Here is a 19,000-nt window from a genome sequence, read left to right on the forward strand (position 1 = left end):
CCGATGTATTCTTTTTAACTTTTAGGTACTCGTTATGTTGCTAGGCTTTTAATGAACATTTTTATCATTACCGAAACTTACCTTGTCTCGGGAGGATAGCTCAACGGCAACGTGATTGCCTTGGAAGCAAGACGACACAGAGCAGCACAGGTTCAATCTCCGGGTCCGCGTTTAGAAACCTCTGGGTATTAAGCGCCTAATAAATATCCAATCATATCATATCACTTTTAAGGTGTGCTTTCTCTTAAGTATACTTTGCTGATTTCAAGGCCTCCTCAAATGTCACCTTATAGAGTTTCATGTACTAATGGTTATGTTGCTTTACAACAATCAGCTTTTATAATGACCTTTGAACTTCACCGAATCACACGTAAGGTGCCTTCGCTCATCGACATACTTCACTTATAGTAAGTGTCTACTTTTGGACCTCTAAAATGTAAGATGTGTTTTGAAATTGAAACTTTATTTTGCCATGTCATGTTTTGCAACATGTCTTGAGTGTAAAAGTGTTTGATTTTCCTCTCAAAATTTTAAAAGCAGCAAACAAATGGGGGCACAAAATGGCAAGAGCAGGAACTGTGAGGGTTGCCTCAATAATAAAGCATGCTTGACCCGGGTAGGTTTTTGCTTAACACCATATGTCACAAACACTAGCATACATCCAGTGGCGTGCTTTGCTCCAAATCATAAACGCGAAACTGAGTCGTGAGCAGATACTGTGGAAGCAGGCAAAAGTGTGCCTTGTGAGGGAACCTTCGCAAAAGATATGCTAGGACAGGGGTCTGCAACCTTTGGGCTGTGGACATTTCTGACCACAACTCCCATTAGCCCTAGACAGCAAAGTCAGTGGTGAGGTCCAAAACATCTGGAGAGACGCAGGTGTCAGACCCCTGTAGTAGGATGAGAAAGCATGCAAGGCATTCAGGGTCATTACCCGGCGGGATACCGGGAAACTTACCCTACCGTTACCAGTGCATGATATCCTGGTATTACCAGAATATTCCAGGTGCCAGCAATGGCTGTAAATCCCTGTTGCATGGCTCCATGGAGGGGATTGTCGGAATGATCAGCACTGGTAATATGGGTGCCGGTAATTCCGGCATTTATTTGCCAGTGGAGGCCTGATTTACATCCAGCTCTTGGAGGCAATTTTACTGTAAGGACCCCCATAGTGTGTGCCAGACTGAGGCTGCTAAGGTCGGGGATAAATGGCATTGCGGGAGGCTATGCCGCTGTATGTAGGAACCAATGTGCCGGGGTTTGGCAGTAGGGATTGTAGACTATGAGGAAAGTGGGGAGATTTAAAAAAACAACACACATGAGTAAAATATAGTATGGGGGAAGATTTGTGTGCGTAAGGATTTAAGCGGATCAGAAAGGGGGAGTTGGGGGGAAGTTGAAGAAGAAAAATAGAAAAGGAAATACGTGTGTAGTGGGTGAAGGTAGGACTAGGAAGGGTGGTTCAGGAGCAAGGGGGCGGGATTGCACAGAAGGAAATTATATATATTTTTAACCACAAACATGTGTGCTTCAGGGAATTTGTGGGTCAAAAAGAGTGGTTCGGACTGCCTCATCAGGACTTCGGCGGTAACCCTTAAATCCGGCGGTAGGGCTAATACCGCCCGCGCTAATAGCGTTACCGTTACGGCCCAAGTCGTGATGAGGCCCATGACATGCTGTTAAGCGTTTCACATGTTAATTGCTAATGTCAGTCTTCTCCGTGCTTTTGACAGCCACTCTATATTTTGACCAGAAGGTGACCAAGACTAGGACATTTCACATTTTAAGTGCTAATGTCTTTTAGTGAGCACCACAGATCTGTTTTTCAACAACCAATTTGCACAGTAGAGGAAAACGTACATCCCTCGGAATAATGTTGGCCCATCCTGTTACCGCTAGGTTACCACGTACGGACACAGTAAACTAGTGTGGTGACATTGCACAGAACTCTTAATGAAGTCCCAAGTGTTTTGGTGAAGTACAGAGCAGGTCTCAGAAGGAAAGCCAGAGTTTTCAGCCCACAGAGGACTGCGCCAGGAGGTTATGAGGAATGGATAAGGCGGTTTCCTTACCTGCTGACAAGGGGAGAGAACAGCCACAGGTTGCTCATTATGACATTGATGGGAAAGCTGAACTGAAAGAAAGATAGGAGGGAGTCATGGTAAGGTAATATTGCCCTGAAAGGCCCAGACCAAAAACCAGTCGGGCGCCTGCAGGCACTAACATCTGGAGGCTCATGCAGACTCCTGATGTACACCCACTCTCACACAAACACCACTACCAGCTTTTAAGGGGTGCAGGTCTGTCACAAATTCTCCAGTGGCCCAACACAGACAAGTCTTCATCTGCCCTGCTGCCACTACAGGATGAAAGCATGGGTGCCATCCCACCCCGGGTCCAATCTAGGCTGCCCAATCACCCAGGTCTCTCACTGAACATGGTTCCCTGCACAAACACCCCCCACAGTTCTGTGCACACACACGTGCAGTCCCAGTGTGCTTACCTCTGATGCCAGCTGCTCAAAGGAGGCCTTCTCTGGTCCACTGCCAAAAAGGTTAGGCATTGGATTCTGCTCCAGCCTGGAAAGAAATACAGCAAACTGAACTCCCTGCATGACCAAACATGGTGTTTAAGAGAGGGGGCTCTGAACACATGAAAAAGGTGCTGATGGGATGACAGAAGCAAGGATATGAGACAGAAGCAAGGGTGGGAGACAGAAGCAAGGGTGGGAGACAGAAGCAAGGGTGGGAGGCAGAAGCAAGGGTGGGAGACAGAAGCAAGGGTGGGAGACAGAAGCAAGGATAGGAGACAGAAGCAAGGGTGGGAGACAAAAGCAAAGGTGGGAGACAGAAGCAGGGATAGGAGACAGAAGCAAGGGTGGGAGACAGAAGCAAGGGTGGGAGACAGAAGCAGGGATAGGAGACAGAAGCAAGGGTGGGAGACAGAAGCAAGGGTGGGAGACAGATGCAGACGAGAGTGCAGAGGGAAATCATATTTGCCACATGTTGCTGGAATATAAAATGTTTATGTTTCCTTTTTCCTCACGTTTTTCAGTCCAAAATGAAGTTGTTAAGCTGCCCTCCCAAAAACGAACGCTGACGCATGCGGGGCCCGGGCCAGTGTTTTTTTTATTTTTATTTTCAGAATAACATCATAAAGAGGCCACATCACTGTAGGGTCCTCCTCCATTGGCTCACATCCTATCAAGAAGTCTGCCATCAGTTTCTATGGATAACTACAGCTCCCTGTTATGTATGTTACCAACACGTCCATGATACATGCACGTGTAACAGCTGTGGTATTTATGTGTACATGGTTATTTAGAGTTCAGTGCAGTGGTAGCATTCCAGTAAGGAATGAGAATCTAATGAGAAGAAGAAGAAAGTTAGCTTTTGAAACTGCTGAACTGTTTGCCCCTCTGAAGAGGTTGGGCTGCTTTAAGGAGAAGAATAAAAGTTTTGTTTGTACAGACTCAGCGACTTTGTGTGGTCCGACAACTTTATACTCCCCATCTCTGCCAGTCGCTGGTAGAGTCGCCCAGGGATGGCTCGCCTCCACTAAAATCTCCAACATCAACATGCAGCCTGCCCCATCAGCCACAACATTACATCCAACAACACACAAGAGCTACAAACCACGATCTGATAATATCAAAGACATTGTCCCAATGCAGACCTGGACGTCCACTGCCAGCCTTGAACCCATCCCGTCCAAGTCAGGATTCCTGATCCTCGGCGCCACCACCAAACACGCACTGGCAAACAGACGTACATGGGCGTGACCTTGTTGGTCTGCTTGTGGGCCTGGGTGCCTGAGGGTCAGCGTGTACGCGTTTACGCACGTGTGCACGTGCACCCTCCTCTGGGTATGGTTGTGGGCATATGTGTGGTATATTACTGAAGCGTTTTAGGAAATGGGGGAGTGTGCAAATTCCTGGGGCAACCTCAACACTAATTTTGTCTCCTAAAAAACATTGCGTCATACAAATTCTGATTGAAAAATTTCACAGTCATTTATTTGATCTCATACAATCATTAAAAGAGTGTAGAACACTATGTTATTTTGCTTCTATGTGATTTTGTCAAGTGTATTTCGTCAAATTCGATTTCCTCGAATGTATTATTTCTTTTTTTGAATTTGGCCGCAAATATATGCGGGGGGGGGGAGACCCCCGCAGCCTCCCTCTACTCCCTCCGCCTTAATTATTACTTTTACCCACACCGTCGTCACATATATTTGCGGCAATATTCGGCTTAAAAAAAGTGCGAATAAGTCCCTTGCCTGCACTTGAGAGGAGCGGGTGGGATGATCAAGGGGGCCACGTGTGGGATGATCAAGGGGGCCACGTGTGGGATGATCAAGGGGGCCACGTGTACCACCACCGACCAAGTGATGCCGGACGGGTATTGTGGGCAGGATTCCCAGGTCCACCCCACCCTTGTCTCGGCAGGATAGCTCAGGGGCAACGAGCTCACCGTGGAAGCAAGACGACACGGAGCAACACAGGTTCGATCCCCGGGTCCGCGCTTAGAAACCTCTGGGTATTAAGCGCATTATAAATAACCTATCATACCATATCATTTCCACAGGACTATGTTACAAGTTGGCACAGGGACGAAACAACATGCATGGCCCCTTCGATAGACTGCTACTTCGATGTGTCTTGACCAGAAGGACCAGTCACTCAGCAGTGCATGCCACTGTGACAAAGTTCCCTGCCTGGTTCTGGGACGACCAAGGTGGTGAATCAGGGGGACTAGGTGCCACCCTATACCCATGAATGTTGGACCCGGCAGTGGCATGGGGAGGTTTCCCTGGGCACTGCCACATGGCAAAGGTCAGTCAAAGTGCTTCACTGCAGGCCAATCCTGGGGATCATCCCTAACCCACCCGCCCACTAGGGCTAGTTAGTCCCCAAGCCCTACCCCTGCCCAAAACTCTGGTGGGGCTCTGTAGGGTAATACATTACCCATCCCCTCCCAACTGAACGGGCCTTCAGCCCAAATGTAGGAAACATTTTATTTGTGTATTGCAACATTGCTGAAACCGGTGCTTCATTTGTGGGGGTGTTTGCCAGGGCTCAGCCCTGGCACTTATTTCTGAGCCCTGGCACATATTGTCTCAGACTCAGTTTGATTATGATGCAGTGTTTTGGCAACTTTATTATTTTAGCTGTCAGTCGATCGTAGCGTCACAACAAGCAACAACATCATCATGGGCCGGGTCATTCTTATTCATGAACCAGATGATCCAGTTGGGCAGGGCGGGGGAATTGGAAGGTGGCAGGCAATGCTGGGTGCCTTTGCAGGCCATGCCACTATAGGAGCCTGCAGGACACTGGTGCAGCTCAGCTACTGTAATAACAGCAGGACTGCGACTGTGGGTTGACAAAGAGGAGAGTTAACAGCCAGCAGCACCAATCCAGTGGCCAAGGCCAGGGCAAAGTCCAATGCCAAAGAGAATTGCTTGTCATAAGAACCAAACTCTGCAGGAGGATTTAGCTGCAGTGTTTGACAGGAAGTTCATCAGGACAGTAAAGATTTTTTCCAAATGTTTTCATCAATTTTCTATAGCAGGAAAGGCGTGGTTAGTATTTTTCTGTGGATAGATGGTCAGCATGGTTAGTCTCTTTCCCTGGATAGATGGTCAGCATGGTTAGTCGGCATGGTTGGTCTTTTTCTCTGGATAGACGGTCAGCATGGTTAGTCTTTTTCTCTGGATAGATGGTCAGCATGTCCGCATGGTTAGTCGGCATGGTTAGTCTTTTTTCTCTGGATAGATGGTCAGCATGTCAGCATGGTTAGTTGGCATGGTTAGTCTTTTTCTCTGGATAGATGGTCAGCATGTCAGCATGGTTAGTCTTTTTCTCTGGATAGATGGTCAGCATGTCAGCATGGTTAGTCTATTTCTCTGGATAGGTGGTCAGCATGGTTAGTCTTTTTCCCTGGATAGATGGTCAGCATGGTTAGTCTTTTTGTCTGGATAGATGGTCAGCATGTCAGCATGGTTAGTCGGCATGGTTAGTCTTTTTCTCTGGATAGATGTCAGCATGGTTAGTCGGTATGGTTAGTCTTTTTCTCTGGATAGATGGTCAGCATGGTTAGTCGGCATGGTTGGTCTTTTTCTCTGGCTAGATGGTCAGCATGTCAGCATGGTTAGTCTTTTTCTCTGGATAGATGGTCAGCATGGTTAGTCAGCATGGTTGGTCTTTTTCTCTGGATAGACGGTCAGCATGTCAGCATGGTTAGTTTTTTTTCTCTGGATAGATGGTCAGCATGGTTAGTCTTTTTCTCTGGATAGATGGTCAGCATGTCCGCATGGTTAGTCGGCATGGTTAGTCTTTTTTCTCTGGATAGATGGTCAGCATGTCAGCATGGTTAGTTGGCATGGTTAGTCTTTTTCTCTGGATAGATGGTCAGCATGTCAGCATGGTTAGTCTTTTTCTCTGGATAGATGGTCAGCATGTCAGCATGGTTAGTCTATTTCTCTGGATAGATGGTCAGCATGGTTAGTCTTTTTCCCTGGATAGATGGTCAGCATGGTTAGTCTTTTTGTCTGGATAGATGGTCAGCATGTCAGCATGGTTAGTCGGCATGGTTAGTCTTTTTCTCTGGATAGATGTCAGCATGGTTAGTCGGTATGGTTAGTCTTTTTCTCTGGATAGATGGTCAGCATGGTTAGTCGGCATGGTTGGTCTTTTTCTCTGGCTAGATGGTCAGCATGTCAGCATGGTTAGTCTTTTTCTCTGGATAGATGGTCAGCATGGTTAGTCAGTATGGTTGGTCTTTTTCTCTGGATAGACGGTCAGCATGTCAGCATGGTTAGTTTTTTTTTCTCTGGATAGATGGTCAGCATGGTTAGTCTTTTTCTCTGGATAGATGGTCAGCATGTCCGCATGGTTAGTCGGCATGGTTAGTCTTTGTTCTCTGGATAGATGGTCAGCATGTCAGCATGGTTAGTTGGCATGGTTAGTCTTTTTCTCTGGATAGATGGTCAGCATGTCCGCATGGTTAGTCTGCATGGTAAGTCTTTTTCTCTGGATAGATGGTCAGCATGGTTAGTCGGCATGGGTAGTCTTTTTCTCTGGAAAGATGGTCAGCATGTCAGCATGGTTAGTCTATTTCTCGGGATAGATGGTCAGCATGGTTAGTTGGCATGGTTGGTCTTTTTCTCTCGATAGATGGTCAGCATGTCAGCATGGTTAGTCAGCATGGTTAGTCATTTTCTCTGGATAGATGGTCAGCATGTGAGCATGGTTAGTCTTTTTCTCTGGATAGATGGACAGCATGGTTAGTCAGCATGGTTAGTCTTTTTCTCTGGATAGATGGTCAGCATGGTTAGTCGGCATGGTTGGTCTTTTTCTCTCGATAGATGGTCAGCATGGTTAGTCGGCATGGTTAGTCTTTTTCTCTGGATAGATGGTCAGCATGTCAGCATGGTTAGTCAGCATGGTTAGTCTTTTTCTCTGGATAGATGGTCAGCATGTCAGCATGGTTAGTCTTTTTCTCTGGATAGATGGTGAGCATGGTTAGTCGGCATGGTTAGTATTTTTCTCGGGATAGATGGTCAGCATGTCAGCATGGTTAGTCTTTTTCTCTGGATAGATGGTCAGCATGGTTAGTCGGCATGGTTGGTCTTTTTCTCTGGATAGATGGTCAGCATGTCAGCATGGTTAGTCAGCATGGTTAGTCTTTTTCTCTGGATAGATGGTCAGCATGGTTAGTCAGCATGGTTAGTCTTTTTCTCTGGATAGATGGTCAGCATGTCAGCATGGTTAGTCGCCGTGGTTAGTGTTTTTCTCTGGATAGATGGTCAGCATGTCAGCATGGTTAGTCTATTTCTCTGGATAGATGGTCAGCATGGTTAGTTGGCATGGTTGGTCTTTTTCTCTCGATAGATGGCCAGCATGTCAGCATGGTTAGTCGGCATGGTTAGTCTTTTTCTCTGGATAGATGGTCAGCATGTCAGCATGGTTAGTCGCCATGGTTAGTCTTTTTCTCTGGATAGATGGTCAGCATGTCAGCATGGTTAGTCTATTTCTCTGGATAGATGGGCAGCATGGTTAGTTGGCATGGTTGGTCTTTTTCTCTGGATAGATGGTCAGCATGTCAACACGGTTAGTGGGCATGGTTAGTCTTTTTCTCTGGATAGATGGTGAGCATGGTTAGTCGGCATGGTTAGTATTTTTCTCGGGATAGATGGTCAGCATGTCAGCATGGTTAGTCTTTTTCTCTGGATAGATGGTCAGCATGGTTAGTCGGCATGGTTGGTCTTTTTCTCTGGATAGATGGTCAGCATGTCAGCATGGTTAGTCAGCATGGTTAGTCTTTTTCTCTGGATAGATGGTCAGCATGGTTAGTCAGCATGGTTAGTCTTTTTCTCTGGATAGATGGTCAGCATGTCAGCATGGTTAGTCGCCGTGGTTAGTGTTTTTCTCTGGATAGATGGTCAGCATGGTTAGTCTATTTCTCTGGATAGATGGTCAGCATGGTTAGTTGGCATGGTTGGTCTTTTTCTCTCGATAGATGGCCAGCATGTCAGCATGGTTAGTCGGCATGGTTAGTCTTTTTCTCTGGATAGATGGTCAGCATGTCAGCATGGTTAGTCGCCATGGTTAGTCTTTTTCTCTGGATAGATGGTCAGCATGTCAGCATGGTTAGTCTATTTCTCTGGATAGATGGGCAGCATGGTTAGTTGGCATGGTTGGTCTTTTTCTCTGGATAGATGGTCAGCATGTCAACACGGTTAGTGGGCATGGTTAGTCTTTTTCTCTGGATAGATGTCAGCATGGTTAGTCGGCATGGTTAGTCTTTTTCTCTGGATAGATGGTCAGCATGTCAGCATGGTTAGTCTTTTTCTCTGGATAGATGGTCAGCATGTCCGCATGGTTAGTCTTTTTCTCTGGATAGATGGTCAGCATGTCAGCATGGTTAGTCGGCATGGTTAGTCTTTTTCTCTGGATAGATGGTCAGCATGTCTGCATGGTTAGTCAGCATGGTTAGTCTTTTTCTCTGGATAGATGGTCAGCATGTCAGCATGGTTAGTCTTTTCTCTGGATAGATGGTGAGCATGGTTAGTCGGCATGGTTAGTATTTTTCTCTGGATAGATGGTCAGCATGTCAGCGTGGTTAGTCTATTTCTCTGGATAGATGGTCAGCATGGTTAGTTGCCATGGTTGGTCTTTTTCTCTCGATGGTCAGCATGTCAGCATGGTTAGTCAGCATGGTTAGTCTTTTTCTCTGGATAGATGGTGAGTATGGTTAGTCGGCATGGTTAGTCGTTTTCTCTGGATAGATGGTCAGCATGGTTAGTCGGCATGGTAGGTCTTTTTCTCTCGATAGATGGTCAGCATGTCAGCATGGTTAGTCGGCATGGTTAGTCTTTTTCTCTGGATAGATGGTCAGCATGGTTAGTCTTTTTCTCTGGATAGATGGTCAGCATGTCAGCATGGTTAGTCTTTTTCTCTGGATAGATGGTCAGCATGTCAGCATGGTTAATCTATTTATCTGGATAGCTGGTTAGCATGGTTAGTCTTTTTCTCGGGATAGATGGTCAGCATGTCAGCATGGTTAGTCTTTTTCTCTGGATAGATGGTCAGCATGTCAGCATGGTTAGTCTTTTTCTCTGGATAGATGGTCAGCATGTCAGCATGGTTAGTCTTTTTCTCTGGATAGATGGTCAGCATGTCAGCATGGTTAGTCTATTTCTCTGGATAGATGGTCAGCATGGTTAGTCTTTTTCTCTGGATAGATGGTCAGCATGGTTAGTCTTTTTCTCTGGATAGATGGTCAGCATGTCAGCATGGTTAGTCTTTTTCTCTGGATAGATGGTCAGCATGGTTAGTTTTTTTCTCTGGATAGATTTCAGTATGGTTAGTCGCCATGGTTAGTCTTTTTCTCTGGATAGATAGTCAGCATGTCAGCATGGTTAGTCTTTTTCTCTGGATAGATGGTCAGCATGTCAAATGCTAACGATGATGATGCATTTAAAGAAGTAGTTAAATAGTTCTCTTATTTCAAGTCACGACTAGTATGTTATGATGTGTTGCGATATGTTGCTTGATATGTGTAAAACACACACATTGCTTGTGCTTATTGCACCTATAATGAGCCGCAGGGGGTAGCGGCTTTAATTCTAAATATGCCCACACTGTGGTGAGCTGCTGTGGGTGGTAGCAAGAGGGGGCTGGGAACTCTCCGCCTCTATGTGTAACAGGTGTGCTCACAAATATTTGGCCCTGGCACTTATTTTTTTTTACAAATTAAGCACTGGCTGAAACTGCATCCAGACCGTCAGGGAAGTCATCTCAAAACTTTAAAAGAGGCATTTGATGAACCAGGGAGTCCAGTGGATCCAATGTTGCAAGAGTGCTGTTCCCTTGTGATTGTGCCAGAGGGAAAGCAAAGTCATAGAAGCATTGTGCTACAGGCCCCGAAGTAAGGACACTTGCAGAGAATTCCCCGCAATACTGATAAGCACTATACAGACCTGTACCAGTTTACAGGATACCCATACCTGTAGGATGATGACCTGAAGGAGTCATACAGGAAGAAGACCTCCCTGAACGGCACAAGGGCACAATCTGAGAGGGAGCAAGGTCCCTGGAGATAAGAGCTGAAGAAACTGCGTTGCAGCTATATTAAATGAGGACAGTGTCCTAACAAATACAAGGAAATGGCCAGCAAGGGGCCACGCACAAGCAGTGTATCCAAATCACCAGGGAGCCAGGCAATACAGCGTCAGAAACAGGCCAGGGTCAAGGTTAGCAAACATCCAAATCACCAGGGAGCCAGGCAATACAGTGTCAGAAACAGGCCAGGGTCAAGGTTAGCAAACATCCAAATCACCAGGGAGCCAGGCAATACAGCCTCAGAAACAGGCCAGGGTCAAGGTTAGCAAACATCCAAATCACCAGGGAGCCAGGCAATACAGCGTCAGAAACAGGCCAGGGTCAAGGTTAGCAAACATCCAAATCACATGGGAGCCAGGCTATACAGCGTCAGAAACAGGCCAGGGTCAAGGTTAGCAAACATCCAAATCACCAGGGAGCAAGGGCAATACAGCCTCAGAAACAGGCCAGGTTCAAGGTTAGCAAACATCCAAATCACCAGGGAGCCAGGCAATACAGCGTCAGAAACAGGCCAGGTTCAAGGTTAGCAAACATCCAAATCACCAGGGAGCCAGGCAATACAGCGTCAGAAACAGGCCAGGTTCAAGGTTAGCAAACATCCAAATCACCAGGGAGCCAGGCAATACAGCCTCAGAAACAGGCCAGGTTCAAGGTTAGCAAACATCCAAATCACCAGGGAGCCAGGCAATACAGCGTCAGAAACAGGCCAGGGTCAAAGTTGGCAAACATCCAAATCACCGGGGAGCCAGGCAATACAGCGTTAGAAACAGGCCAGGGTCAAGGTTAGCAAACATTCAAATCACATGGGAGCCAGGCAATACAGCGTCAGAAACAGGCCGGGGTCAAGGTTAGCAAACATCCAAATCACCAGGGAGCCAGGCAATACAGCGTCAGAAACAGGCCAGGTTCAAGGTTAGCAAACATCCAAATCACCAGGGAGCCAGGCAATACAGCCTCAGAAACAGGCCAGGGTCAAGGTTAGCAAACATTCAAATCACCAGGGAGCCAGGCAATACAGCCTCAGAAACAGGCCAGGGTCAAGGTTAGCAAACATCCAAATCACCAGGGAGCCAGGCAATACAGCGTCAGAAACAGGCCAGGTTCAAGGTTAGCAAACGTCCAAATCACCAGGGAGCCAGGCAATACAGCGTCAGAAACAGGCCAGGTTCAAGGTTAGCAAACATCCAAATCACCAGGGAGCCAGGCAATACAGCGTCAGAAACAGGCCAGGGTCAAAGTTGGCAAACATCCAAATCACCGGGGAGCCAGGCAATACAGCGTTAGAAACAGGCCAGGGTCAAGGTTAGCAAACATTCAAATCACATGGGAGCCAGGCAATACAGCGTCAGAAACAGGCCGGGGTCAAGGTTAGCAAACATCCAAATCACATGGGAGCCAGGCAATACAGCGTCAGAAACAGGCCGGGGTCAAGGTTAGCAAACATCCAAATCACCAGGGAGCCAGGCAATACAGCGTCAGAAACAGGCCAGGTTCAAGGTTAGCAAACATCCAAATCACTTGGTCATATGGGAAGTCCAGTATGCAAGCTGCCAGGAGATAGAAAACGGGCAATAACACAAGGCACAACATAAACGCCAGATAATCAAACAGAACTTACTGGTGTTGTCGAGCGGGGTCTTGGCATCTGGGCAGGCTTCTTATGAATTGGTCTTTGTTCTCTGCCCCGCTGGCGCTAAGAAGATGCTTTGTGTGCGGCACCACGCAGTATCCTACTATTCCGGTGTGGAGTCGCCTGGGAACTGTAGTCCTTCCCGTGAGTCTCCACAGTAACCGCTGTATTGCAAACACTGAGCGCTGTTGTCAAGCCCCACGTTTCCTGACACGGTCTACCGGCAGAGTGGAGAGTTTCTCTGTCAAGGGAACAATGTTCCGGTTTTCTTCAGAACACAGGCTATTTAGTAAAATGAAGGGTGTGAAAGGCTTACCCGGTGTGTTTCAAGTATTGAATCCCCACACTGTGAAAGCAGATTTCAGCACAGGAAAGAGCACAGAGAAATTACTGGCTTCCAAGATGGCAATGTGCTATTTAGACTTTGGGCCTCATCTTGAGTTGGGCTGTAGCCCTTAAATGCGGTGGTAACAGTTTTACCGCCGCATTTAAGGGTTGGCCCTATCACGAGTTGGGCGCTAAATGGGCTGTTTTACCTGCAGCCTTTCTCTGGATGTGAAAATCCCCTCTTTTCGGCTGTATTACCGCCAGCTTTATTAGCCCACATAATTAGCGCTGAAAAGGCCCCATTGAATCCAATGGATCCAATGGGGAATGGGGATTTACCGTAAACACCCAACCCGTGATCTGGCGGTAATACATTCCAGCCGGGATACAGCCCAACTCGTGATGAGGCCCTTTGTCCCACTCTTTAAGCCCAAAGCAGCTACATGTGCTCTTTGGGACAGTAACAAATACCATTCCTCATCTACTTTCAAGCCACAGATGCACACCCTCACTGAGATACCCGTCCAGGGGATGAGGGAACACAGTAGAGGGGCACCCAGGCCCAGTTGCTGGTGTGGGTGGAAGAAGCAGAAGGCTCACATTTGGATGAGGTTGGAGAGGTTGCATTAGTGTAGAGATTGAAGAGGTCGTGAAGATCAGAGGACGAGGTTGGAAGAAAGTAGCTGAAGGAGCAGGTATTAATAGAGGGAGAAAAGACAGAAGAAAGTGGTGCCAACTAGGACGCTGAAAGAGGAGGCAGCCATAACTGAGAAGTAGAACGAGCAGGACGAGTTGGGGAGAGTTAAGGGGGTGACAGAAGATGTAGCACCATTGCAAGAAGGTCAGATCTGGGATTGGGGGCGGGAATAACAGCAGGACCCAGGCATGAAAAGAGGGCAGTAGGAGACAGGGTGCAGGAAGTGGTCGTGGTACCCAAGGGAACGGAGGAGGGTATAATGTTAGAGGCCAGAATTGACAATGCAGAGGTAAGATCAGGGCAAGAGAGTAGTATGGCGAGGTGGAACGAGGAGCCCCACAAGCTAGAGGTGGAAGTGGTAAGGAGATCAGGGGTATCACATCCGGGCGAGCAGGTGATAACCCAGAGAAGACAGCTTTCCTTCCACTTGCCAGAATGTTAACGCAAGCAGGATGTTTAGGAGAGACCCAGGAAGGTAGCTATGTACATAGGGATGTAAACATCCAGAGCAGGAAGGTTCCGGCAGGCCAGGTCCTTGGCAGGACCAGATGGTGGGAATTAGAACAAAATGGGAACTATGGTCTGATGAGAGTGTCAAAGGCCGAGGACTCAAGAGAATGCTCAGGCAGACTCCTAGGACCCCCACCCCAGTCTACCTGACCGCTGGCCAGTCTGCTTACAGAACCTTGCACTAGTATCAGTTGTGTGATGCAGGAACCTGGAAAGACTGCAACTAGTTCAGACTGAGAAGAAGGGTCTGGCCACCCAAAAGCCCCCAATGCCAAATGTAGGGGGTTACGGAACCCCACTTGAATCTGTACAAACTGGGAAACGGATTTGCAAAGGCTGCAACAAGACTATCCTGATAGTTTAGTTTGGGAAGAACCTGTTTTTCATTCAAGTTGGTCCCTACATATACTGTGAAGGCATCATAAAACAAGACACAGATGACAGATTCAATGTTAAAAAATAAAATAAACACTTTCTTAACTTAAATGTCAGGATGGAAAAAGGCCCAACTTCTCCTATACTAAGGTGGGATTTCCCTACCTAAATGAAACTAAGGAAAGTCTGAGCCAAAGAGCTCAACTTAAAAATCTGTCGGTGTCCAAAACCTATCCTTGCCCTCACAACTGATCTATACAATGTGTGGGTGTCAGCAACCAAAAGAAACGGTGTTCAACATAAAGTTCTGAGCTTCTTCCAGCTTGCAGCTTCTTTTCAGCTCCCTTCCACAAGTATAAAAACAGTTCCAACAAAAGTCTCAAAATGACCTTTTCGTAGGTTCAAGATGATACCGTTTTAACCAATACTCGGGGTTCCCGTCCCCAGGTTCCAAGTAACACAGTTCCAACACAAAAGAACCTTGAGACTTTGTCCTCAAGTCAATACGTGTCTTAGGGTTCCCTTCCCCATCACAAAAATATCCTTGTCTTCTAAGGATTCTTTGGAACACTTGCGCCCCCTCTCTTTAGAATTTGTTTTCATGTGAATATCTTGACTGTATTGGATTTAACTTCAGGGTTTCAGTTACGTCTGATTTCAAAGTATATTAATGCTGTTTGTAACTTACACACAATTTGGTACTCAGTACACCTCTCTTTGGCTTAATGTAAAAGTTCCATTTAAATCAAGCTTCAGAATACCTTTGTTTTAGCTTATTTTTTAAAGTTCCATTCATTTCAGAACTCAGCATGAAAGTGGTTTTACTTGAATTTAAAATTACCTTCACTTCTGAATTCAGCGTGTACTAGCGCTGTTTATTTGTAACGTTTTTATTCTGTTCGTTATTCTATAGACCAGGTGTTAAGATGGATTTCTAAACTCTGACCTGGTGGGCAGATGTTTAGGAGGCCACCCTAGTTTAGTGGAACAGAGGAACCTTCTGGACAAGCCAGACCAATCTATGGTAGATTATAGGCATAAAGACAAATAAACCACAGTAATATGAAACAGTTACAACACACTCCTTTCACTATTTAACATATATACAGTTACAAATCGCCTAATTTGATAAAGGGGAAAACACAGCCACAACCTGTAACAGAAGGATGGGTTAACACAGCTATAGCATTAGGCAGCTCTTCAGAATCGATCCCTAACTTGAGCAGTCCAGCCCTACGAAGTGGGGAGCCTTGTGCTCAAAAGTACAGCAGTGCGTTAAAAAACGTGCAGTCGTGCGTAATGAGAGAAAGCGGGCTCTCTTCAGGGAGCTGAAGCAGTTCAGGAAGGGGCTTGAGGTGATGAAGAACAGTGTCCCACTATTCGAGGAAGGTCCACACTTGCAAGCAGATCGACCTTTCGAGTTTCGGGAATAGCTAGGGAGCGCAGGCTAGCCCAGCTAAGGCGAGTATCTTTTTTGGGATTCTCGTGCGTAAAGAACAATGGGTGTGCCAGGGGGCCACCAGTAAGTGATGCAAGTACTCACCAACCCTTAACACAGTCCGGACCAAACTTTACCAGTCTAGTCCCGGTCGCATGTAGGTTCAACCCCTGCAGTTGCACGTCACTCCGGCTCTCAGCGGCAGCGGGACGGAACGATCATCCGTGGTGGGATAGTAGCCTTTTCTCAGCTCACGATGAAGAAAAGAGGACAGTTCTAGTGCAGCACATCTCTGGGCACAGTGGGTCAGGCAGGCAAGGCTCCTACCACAACCGTCACCACAGTAGGGCGAAACAGGGGCCGCAAATGCTTGCGGTGTGACGCACTCTCCTAAATCACGACCTAGAGGAGCTAGGACTACGAAATTTGGCGGGAGAGGACCCAGGACCACAAGCTAGAAATTCCCGAAGTCTCGACTGTCAACTCAGGACAACTGGGCTCCTGTGCGATACCCGGGTTCGAGCTGGTCAGTTTGCTGGTGAGCCCAGGAACACTTTTGATGAGGCTCTTTTGGAGGGTAATCAGAAGGTGCCGAGAGTAGTTGTTCCCACTACTCCAAAGGGTTGAAGCGCCCTTGCAGGCCTTCTTTGATCGATGCAAAAGCAGGGGTCGGAAGGGACAAAAGAGGGCTCAGGGTGCCAAACCTTCCTGCACGTCTTTGGTGGTTCCATGGGTCTACTTCAGCTTTTCAGGATACTTCACTCCTTCTGTAGTTCGGAGAGAACTTCAGTTGATCGAGCTGGAAGCTCAATGTTTCCCGAGCTCAGGTTCTCTCTACGCTTGACCATTGCAACAGCCTCCTCCTCGATCTACCTTCTTCCACTCTGCGACCCCTTCAGCTAATCCAGAATAGAGCAGCAAGACTTATCATTGGCCTTAAGCACAGGGACCGCATCTCTCGTGCCCTAAAAAGTCTCTTGGCTCCTGGCTTCCGGTTGCTGCACAGATCAAATTCAAATCCCTCTGCATCATCCACAATGCTGGGGGCCGGGGACCACACTATCTGCAACTCTCTCTTACCAAATACTCTCCTTCTAGACCTCTGCCCTCCTCTGACACCAGGAGGATGTTCGCTTTCCTCAGCTGGATCGCTCCTTTTTAAAAAAAATAAAATATTTTATTGGTTTCAGAAGTGAAACATAAAAGAAGGAGAACGAAGATCGGAAAGAAACATGTAAAAACAAGTTAAACAATTCATTCATTTCCTCAATTCACTCTCTTTCAATATCAACATAAAGGAAAAACCTTTAACATTATCATCCTCTTGAGTCCAGTTCTCTCAGACAATCCACGTCTAAATCTACTTCGGAGGCATTTCTCCTTCCAACGTTGCTGGTAACACTGCTTCTAGCATTTTCATAGTAGCTATTACAAGTTTAGTTTGATCCCATATTAACACCCAATTCCAACGTTCCCTCAAAGAGAGAGTGGCTCCCATAGATTTAAATTCATCAAACAAAAAGTCTTGTTTCCTGTAGACCATCACAAGTCATTACCAGATGCTCTTGGGTTTCCACCGACATCCTGTTCATACAATAACGACAAGCAGCATTTTCCACCCCCAATGTTTTCCTCATAAACAGAACCTCTCTTGTATTTAAGATATTTAGCCTACACCTAAGGAGAAGATCTATGTATTTATATGAGGGGATCTTTAGTAGGAATTTTGGCAAGACACTAACCCTCCCACCTTCCAGGGTTAGAGACTGTCTAGCTATCATGCTGGCACATTGATCAACCGTAGAGATCCAATCCCGCAGCATTAATTTCTATTTAAACAAAAGGGGGATTTTTCACCTGGATATCCTTTTCTCGTAGGAAGGCTTCAATCTTTAATTTCCAGAGCTCTTGTGACACCTCTACCGTTCATTTTTCAGGGCCCAAGATTTCAAAGGGCTTCTTCACTCCAGTCATGGCACATTTACTATAGAAAGAGACGGTCTTCCAAACCGCCATTGATTCTAAGGATTGGAGCCCAAGTTCAAACCTAATTGCACAAGGCGACAGGCTACTAGGCAGTTGAAGCACTGATCGCCAAAATTGACCCTCCAATTTATCCCACCACTGCCAGAATAAGCGAAGTGTGGACTCAGCTCCATAAGCTAATATTTGCGCCACCTTCTGTTTATAGAAGGATATAATAGGTGCCAATGTAAATTTACCAAATTTACGCTGGAAGACTCTGCCTTGATTGATTAGAGGGATCAGTCTTGACCGTAGATACTCTAGTTTCGTTGCCTCATTACTATTCTTGTTGAGTGTGACTCCCAAATAAACTATGGAGTCCACCGTCTCCAGGGGAATACCCCCCACCCTCCACGTAAACTTTTCCTTCTTTCGTTTTCCCGCTCTCTTCATAGGGAGTATTTTTGATTTTTTGGAGTTGATTTTCATGCCATTTGAATTTAAGTATAGTTCAAAAGCTTCTAGACGGCGCTGACGCCCTATTGGAGTTCAATCCAGAAAAACCAAATCGTCAGCAAAAAGGACCGAAGGGACCTCAATTCCATTTATCTTAGGCGGAAAAGCTTGAATCCCAGCCTGTGATAATGCTAGATCTGCTAAATACAAGCAGAATAACAGGGGCGCTAAGGCGCATCCCTGCTTTAAGCCCTGATAGGTATAAATCTTGTGGGATAAATTTCCCTTGGCAGAGAGCCTAATTCTGACCGAAGTACCAGCGTATAGTGCTTCCATAGCCTCAACCAAATCAGCCGGGAAACCCCAATTTCGTAATTTCGACCAAAGATGTCCTCTAATGACGCCATCAAAGGCCTGTTCAAGGTCCATAAAGGCCATGAACAGGTTGGATCCATCTTCAAAAACGTTCTCCTTCAACAGGTTTACAATAAAAAGATTTAGGGCCGTACCCACCCCTTTCACAAATCCTGTCTGTCTGGGATCCAAGATTCCACTCTCCTCCGCCCAATTTCTTAAATCCTGCAGCAGGTCAGTTGCAAACACTTTTCCTATTGAACCCAAAAGGGCAATAGGGCGGTAGTTTTCTGGATCTGCCCTATCGCCCTTTTTAAAGATAGGCACAATATGCGCCTCCTTCCATGATGGTCGGAATCATCTTATTCATCATAATTTGGTCCAAGATGGTCACCAACATTTTGCCCCAGTGATCTCTATTTTTTTTCAACTCCTGATTGGAGAGACCATTGGGGCGAGCAGCACGGGAGGCATTCAGGTTGCCAATCATTGGGGTGGTGTCATGCTCACCTAGGTTCATGACCATGCCATGGTTGTGATCGCTAAACTGCTGAGGCATAACAGAGAAGCTCTCAATCTTCTCCTTCAAGTTCTCTGAGACGAAACAATAATTAATAC

The 19,000-nt window shown here is 46.5% G+C and overlaps 1 protein-coding gene across 1 annotated transcript in view; it reads right to left on the reverse strand.

Annotated features, from left to right (window-relative positions):
* PM20D1 (peptidase M20 domain containing 1) overlaps positions 1–19,000 on the reverse strand; it is a 105,546-nt gene that overhangs the window by 20,134 nt on the left and 66,412 nt on the right. Inside the window, exons 7-8 of the mRNA XM_069633169.1 lie at positions 2,504–2,579; positions 2,073–2,134 (exon numbers count right to left, since the gene is read on the reverse strand). Of these exons, the coding sequence (XP_069489270.1) occupies positions 2,073–2,134; positions 2,504–2,579 (138 nt within the window). The remainder of the gene's footprint in view (positions 1–2,072; positions 2,135–2,503; positions 2,580–19,000) is intronic.

This window comes from Ambystoma mexicanum, chromosome 13 (genome assembly GCF_040938575.1).
Source record: "Ambystoma mexicanum isolate Mex_15411 chromosome 13, UKY_AmexF1_1, whole genome shotgun sequence".
NCBI lineage: Eukaryota > Metazoa > Chordata > Amphibia > Caudata > Ambystomatidae > Ambystoma > Ambystoma mexicanum.